This window comes from Aspergillus caelatus (genome assembly GCF_009193585.1).
Source record: "Aspergillus caelatus strain CBS 763.97 unplaced genomic scaffold BDV27scaffold_212, whole genome shotgun sequence".
NCBI classification, from domain to species: Eukaryota; Fungi; Ascomycota; class Eurotiomycetes; order Eurotiales; family Aspergillaceae; genus Aspergillus; species Aspergillus caelatus.
In genome coordinates, this window is record NW_022475475.1 from 1 (window position 1) to 7,010 (window position 7,010).

Genomic DNA, 7,010 nt, shown 5'->3' on the forward strand with positions numbered 1-7,010 from the left:
TTTTTCGTTCCTAGAGGGTGGAATAGACCTTTTCTGTATATAGACAGTATTCGAAGGCGGTGGGATGGTTGTTTCGATACCGATCGATCAACAACTAATCCCAAGGGCGAGCGTTTCAGAGATCCATATGGGAATTGACTTCACGCTTATAGATCTTGAATCATGACATTTACTATCAAGCGAACTCGACCGATGCTGAGCCCCTTTATAGCTCCCCACAGAAGCAAACTTAGCACAGCATTGTGGCAAAAACCAGTAAGACCACCCACATCACAATCATCAATAGCACCCTTGACAGCCAATCTTTATTCAATAGAACCAGAGAGGCAAACTTATTATGTCATAAAAGAGTCAAGACAATTGTGGCTTAAAGTCTAACCAGTGATGTTGTCATACTTCTCCCAAGTCAGGAATAATGCAGATCATGGAAGTACCCACAATCCAGGCGCTTTTCTGCAGAATGACTTACACCCCGTAAAGGCGGATCTAGCGCTGATGTCCATTTTAAGTAGTCACAAGGCTTAGTTAGACACCATTGTTGGTCCAATCTAGTCTATACCGATTCTGGGTCTAGGCGCAGCACATCCCTGCTTAATCTGACTCGAGCAGGTGGCGACACTTGTCTGGGTAGCAAACAAGCAGGGGTGGATGAGCTGAGCTAATCTGGATAGATTAATATGTCGATTGCCAGGTTTTTGAAGCGTTGCTGTACCTGCTTAACTACTCCTTTGTGGGATTGTGTAGATGGTTGTATTAATGTAGCTATATGTTATAGTATATATATACTATGTAAAGGGTGTATATGGCAATGGCTATGGCAATGGCTATGGCTATGGCTACTCTGCTATATGATCAAATATGTAGATGCCAGACAGCATGTTATAGTTCATCATGTTATCTTCATGTATAATCCCTGAATCAAAATCATTTATCCCAATTAATCGGACCACAAATGACCGCACTACCCAGTATCGCAGCGATCATAAACGGGGCCAACCTCGATCCAACGAACATATCCCAAGTCGAGACCTTCTTTGAACAATATGCCAATCTATCCCCAACTGAAAAGGACAAAGAACGAGGATCCTTCGTAGAGAAAGTCTTTCCCCCTTTTTCTTCGGGCGAAAATGTCGTGGTAGACGGGTCAAGGGCATACGAAGCTCAGCGCCAAGTCCCATGGTACGGTCCATGATCTACAAACTCCAGCTATATCATCTAGTCTAATGTTTAGATTCTCAGGTCAACTATCTGTTGACTCCGACCACGGGTAGTAAGTACTCCCCACGTCAGCTCAGGAAGTGGGAACAGATGGAGTAGTAATTATGGGGGTGTGGTGATTTCCCTGGCTGTGGTGGGTGGGAGGTTCCCGACGGTAGGTGTATCGGGTCTGCTTCTGGGTGGTGGGCTTTCGTTTCGACATGGAGTGGATGGAATAGGTGCCATGGGGGTGTTTAATTACGAGGTAAGTAAGTTGTTCCATTACATGGGCTTGTTTGTTTGTTCCTGAGATAAGATAGGTTGTTCTTGCGAATGCCGAGATAGTGGAGAATAACGACTTATTCTGGGACTTGAAAGGTTGTGGGGGGGGTGGTTGTAATTTTGGTATGTTCAGTCGCTTATCATGCTCATCTACCGTCCCCATTTGCGTTGATTCTGATTCTCACTCTGCCAAAGGAATCGTAACCAAAGTCGAGATGACAACAGTTCCCGCCAAGATCTGGTCCGAAGCCAAAGTCTAAGCACCATACAACACCACGGAACTATTACAAGCCCTGGTGAAACACCATCAGGCAATAGAACACGATAACAAGCCTTCTCTGATCTTGGCCTGTAATGATCAAGGCAGTATACTTGTCTCGGTCTACTGTGATCCAGTCAATAAACTTCCGTCTGTCTTTGAGCCGTTTGAGAATATCCCATTCACTTCCCAGAGTCTGTCCAGGGGTGTACATTCTACCTACGAGCTTTTGGAAGCGATGGAAGGGTTTTCTGTTCCGGAGCGTGTTTGGTTTGCATTTCCTTTCTTTGACTACACTTGACCTGGGGAGATGCGAAGTTTGGACATGAAAGTCATGATTTCCGAGTTATGGGGAGTCGGGTGTCGTTGGAGGTCTATTTAGCTGCCGAGAGAGTCCGTGTCCAACAGGTGGATGCACTAAGCGATGTTGAAGGACTTAAGACTAACGAACGTAATCCGACAGATATCTTCAATAAGCATTAAGCAAAGCCAGAAAGCTGGCGGAAACCCACTAGGACTGGAGGAGGTCGGCCAGCAATGTGCGTTACCTCTCCTTTCTCTGACTCTTCAATAATAAACTGGCTAATCGAGTCCAGGGTTTCTAATGATGACTAGTAATTGGAATAACCCTGCAGACGGAGACCGTGTACGCCAAGCTATGCGTCACATTGTAGACGCAGCTGAAACGACTGCAAAAGCGAATGGGATGTATCTTCCCTTCCAGTACTGTAATTATGGTTTACGGGGATCAGGATTCATTAGCAAGTTATGGGACTGAGAATATGGATAAGTTGAAGGATATTGCGTTGAGGTATGATCCTGATGGTGTGTTTCAGACGTTGCAGAGTGGTGGATGGTTGCTTTCTAAGGTTCCCCGTGGACCAGTCTAGAAATACAATATTAATTTTAGCCTTTATATAACTAAGGCGAAAGGTATCTGTTCAGTGTATGTACATTCTGTTTCAAGGTTGTTTATGTTGTCGAATCACGGCATTCATTCCACCCTAACCGCCGAGAGAAACAGACAAATGAAAGATATCTAATCTTGTTATGGTCGGAGGTAAACAAACGCACGGTCGATAGATGAAGCCACACTGCCACAGCAAGGTAAGCTCACCAAGTCAGCCGGAGGACTAGGGCATACCCCAGCGAGGCGCGTTCACGATGATGCCAACTAAACAGCCGGAGATGATACCGGCGCAAGGAAGGGTGATGATCCAACCCATGTAGATCCAGGCAACCATTCTCCAGTTGATCGTTCTCCAGGTGCCGTTGCACAGGCCAACGCCAACTGTAGCGCCGGTGATACACTGGGTGGTGGAGACGGGGAGGCCTACACACACGACATGTTAGTGAATGAATGACATTTTGGGGAGGGGGGATTTCAGAGACGACATACTAAGCCGGGTGGCGATAATCACAGCGATGGCCGCACCGAGTTCCATAGTGAACCCACGGGAGGGAGAGTGCAGGGTCAGACGGTTACCCAGGAAACTCATGATGTGATAGCCATAGGTCCAGATACCAATGGCGATGGAAGCACCACCGAATACACTAGAGGATATGGGTTAGCCGTGCGAACTCTCTGACATTCAATGAATGAGAGACTTACAGAATCCAGATGGGAACAGGAGTCTCAGCGCCTTCAAGGGCACCACTTCGCCAAATAGCATAGATGGTGGCATACGGGCCAACAGCACTAGGAATGGTTAGCATTGGCCTGTTGGTGGTCTAGAGAAGTTCGGGGAAAGTCTCACTTAGCAACATCATTGGCACCATGGGTGAAGGCGGCGGTACAGGCCGTCAGAATCTGGAGGAAAGAAAACATGTACTCTGCTTCGTTATCATAGTGGTCGGAGTGTGCGTGGGTCTTTTCGAGGTCACCCGCAAGCTTGCTGTCCTTCTTCTGGGCGCTAACAATGTCCTGCTCAAGACCACGGAAGAGGGCCTTCTTGAACAGCCAGAACATAACTGCAGGGTTATACCAGACTCCCTCAGGACGGGGACCACAGAGGTTGATAACATCACCATCCGTATGAGCTGCACCGTCACCCGAGCTCGAACTAACGTGGGGCTCGCTCTTGGGATCGGGAGAGGAATGTTCACTGTTGTTCTCGACATCGCCAGATCGGTCGGCTTGCAGTTGATCCAGGGTCTTGTGGCCTTCATAAAAGTTTCGGACGGTCTTCACATGCGCAGGGCGAGGAGGCACTTCACCACGGCGTAGGAGAAGAGGTCCTTGGATGATATGCCAGGGCTTGAGTTGCCAGTCGCTCAGGATGACCCGGCGGTAGAGCCAGGGGCAAAGGAAAATAGCAGAGAGGACAGAGATACCAGCACCAACACCTACCACAGTGCCAGCAATCTCACCACCTTCCAGGTCGATTCTGCTGCTACCGCCCTTCCAGACAATAAGCACTATGATATGTCAGAAATATGAACAGGAAGGCTCCAAGGGTAAGGGGTCAAACATACTAGTAAGGAGGGCGGAGGTTAGGAGGAAGTAGAACGGAACAGTATACAGCGCCTTGAGGGCAGCGTTCCCACGCAGCAGGATACCATACTTAGTGATCAAGAAGATCAATGAAGCAGCCACACCAGACAACAGAGGTGCGATAATCCAGGCAAGGAATACCTGGACGACGCCAGAATCGATATTACCACCCCACCAGATAACATTATCGGCTCCAATAAGCGCGATACCCATTCCCAGGACACCTCCCAGGATGGAGTGAGTTGTGGACACCGGAAGTCCAATTTTCGTACAGATACTGAGGTATATAGCTGAGCCAACCACTGCGCAGCACATTCCAAGCATCAGGAGGGGAGGGTTTTCGGCGAAAGCATCGACGTCGACGATTTTTGTCCGGATCGTATCAGAAACACTGTCTCCTACACCGACACTATCAAACCCTGTCAACACTACAAGGTCCAAATGTCAGAATTCAATAGCAGGCCAGTGGCAAGCTTACGCTCCAGCAAACTCCATGATAGATCCCAGGATCAAGGCCTGCCATAGCTTGATCGACCGCGATGAGACAGACGTCGCCCAGGAGTTGGCAGCATCATTGGCGCCAATATTCCAGGCATCCAGAAAGGCGAATATCGTCCCGATGGCGAAGATGTAATCGTATTGGTGAAGAGCCATCTTTACGGTTGCCACGCAACAAGCGAGACTCCCAAGGCAAATCTTCGCTTTTCCAGGATGTTGATGGCAGGGCAGGGAGGGAAAGACAGCATAACGACCCGGATCAGGTCTTTATATGAGCCATAACATCATTATAGTGCTACTGTGTCTCCTGAGCCAGTTGAACGTTCTACATACTATGATGCCAAGAGACCAAGACAGTCCAGTTCCGCCGAGCTGCCAAGTCTTCCTAGACTGAGTGTCCGCCGACTAATCCAACTCCGCATACCAGCACGTGTCCGACTGTCAAATTACCAGTATCGCTTAAGCCTGCTGCCCAGAGTCATGCTTCCAAATCCATGTAGGCCTCGATGACTCGCCTGCATGCGAACCACCTCACTAACACGCTAATTTATGGGCGGATGTTTAAAACGGTGCAGACACGACCCATGTGTCCAATCTCACAGTTCCTATTGGCACAATTGCAGTCTCTTGGCCACGATCTAATCTTAATTTCAAGTGCCAAGCCGTTTACCACAGTCTTGCTGCTTGAGACGTCGTCCAAGTTGATACTTCGCAGAATGGGTGTATCTCATTCCACCTGCCATAGATGGCCTCTTATAACCCCTAGCCAGGCATCTGGTGCTCAAGTACAGCTTTCTCATTGGCTTCATTTGAATCTACCGACAAGGAATCAAGCGCCACTTCCTCTCCGCATCTGATGCCGGCATCAGACGCACTGTTCGACATGCTCAGCCACCGAGTCTAAATTCGGTAATGTCGCGTGCCCAGAGTTACAAGACTCTCTCAGCTCTTCGACCTGGTCTTGGAGGTGTTGGATATACTCCACCGCTGTCTCGAGCAGTTTTGCCTGGTCAGAAACCTTCAAGTGAGCACAATCTTCCGTTGCATCATGGGATTGGCTGAGTCTTTTTGCATTCACACCTTCGTGCCACTCGTTCCCTCATCCCCCACGCCTCCCATTTTCATTATCCGCGCCATTTGATCCAGCGCGACTTTCATGCGATCCCGTTGGCATTTCTGGGCGTCAGCATGTTGCCTCTTCCGACATTTAGCCGAATCAGGCACTGCCAGGATGTCTACTGAGCCTGCCCGATGAACTTATGTTATCCTGTTGATCTTGCCTGATTCTCATATTGACAGAAGTCACGTACCTTTCGGTCTAATCTCGACTAGCTTTTGTTGTCTATTTCGGGGATAAGGCAAGATCGTGTGTTTCGAGCCAGCTGGGATGGGGTATTCTCTTGCAAGCACGTGCGACATGGTTGGTATATATCCTAAGTATCAGCGCCAAGTTCGAATGCTTGAGAGCTCCTGAGCACCTCCGGCTCATTGGGGCAGCCGGCCAGTATATATAGCTGCGACACAGATCGAGGAATCTATTCAACAGACAGTCTATTATTAGTCATCTTAGAGAATAACGTAACCCACAGGTGAGTGGAAGCGCCTTTGTAGATGAAGCTATACAAAACCTCAAAGGTTCTGCATTCCTATAAAAATATTAAATAGCATAACAATTAGAACATTGATCAAGCTTATGGCCTAGAATATTACAGCCAGAACACCTTGAGGGAGCGTGTACGCGCTGGTTTTCTAACTGCAGGAGCTCTACTATCTACTCTATCTCTGTGAATACACACTTCCAATTTGGCACCGCCTAACAAATCAATTAAATCCAAATGTGTAACCACCGACATATCCATGGTCACAAGCTACATATTCTGGACAGTGGAGGCTTTTCTCGCCTGTATATTAGATATAGCTTGAATAGTAGAATTCCTGCTATGTAGAAGCTGCTGAGCTTTCTGGATTAAAGCATCTACTTTTAGAGTAATCTGACTTGCAGAGCGCTTTTTCTTTTAGGTGTTCTTTTACTTATAGTGCATAATTCCCTGACTTCCTGTCTTGTAATAGTAGCTTTATTTAGAGTTAGTTCACATTCTTTAACAAGTTGCCTTATAATGGTCTTAATAGGCAGGTCAGGGCTCTTTGTACGTGTTCAAAATTATTTCCACTAACGCAGGTCTAACAACCAAGGAAATACAATCCGGTCTAGAAAGTATTGCTAAAACCTATGGCAAGAGCTATGCCTTTTTTTCTTTTTTTCTTTTTCTTTTTTTTTTT

General features: G+C 47.4%; 3 protein-coding genes across 3 annotated transcripts; 1 reads left to right on the top strand and 2 right to left on the bottom strand.

Annotated features, from left to right (window-relative positions):
* Nucleotides 1-1,127: 1,127 nt before the first annotated feature.
* On the top strand, nt 1,128-2,516 carry BDV27DRAFT_148681 (uncharacterized protein; the record flags this gene model as incomplete). The annotated part of the gene is made up of 7 exons (XM_032070950.1): nt 1,128-1,135; nt 1,318-1,462; nt 1,518-1,602; nt 1,675-1,733; nt 1,791-2,003; nt 2,172-2,277; nt 2,335-2,516. 7 exons carry the CDS (start codon nt 1,128-1,130, stop codon nt 2,514-2,516), a joined length of 798 nt encoding a protein of 265 aa, XP_031923508.1.
* Nucleotides 2,517-2,871: 355 nt separating this feature from the next.
* On the bottom strand, nt 2,872-4,886 carry BDV27DRAFT_161650 (inorganic phosphate transporter; the record flags this gene model as incomplete). The annotated part of the gene is made up of 6 exons (XM_032073250.1): nt 2,872-3,071; nt 3,138-3,292; nt 3,351-3,437; nt 3,496-4,156; nt 4,214-4,641; nt 4,711-4,886. 6 exons carry the CDS (start codon nt 4,884-4,886, stop codon nt 2,872-2,874), a joined length of 1,707 nt encoding a protein of 568 aa, XP_031923509.1.
* A 709-nt stretch (nt 4,887-5,595) lies between these two features.
* Nucleotides 5,596-6,149, bottom strand: BDV27DRAFT_161651 (uncharacterized protein; the record flags this gene model as incomplete). Its single annotated transcript, XM_032073251.1, has 3 exons — nt 5,596-5,736; nt 5,811-5,974; nt 6,041-6,149. 3 exons carry the CDS (start codon nt 6,147-6,149, stop codon nt 5,596-5,598), a joined length of 414 nt encoding a protein of 137 aa, XP_031923510.1.
* Between the last annotated feature and the right edge of the window lie 861 nt (nt 6,150-7,010).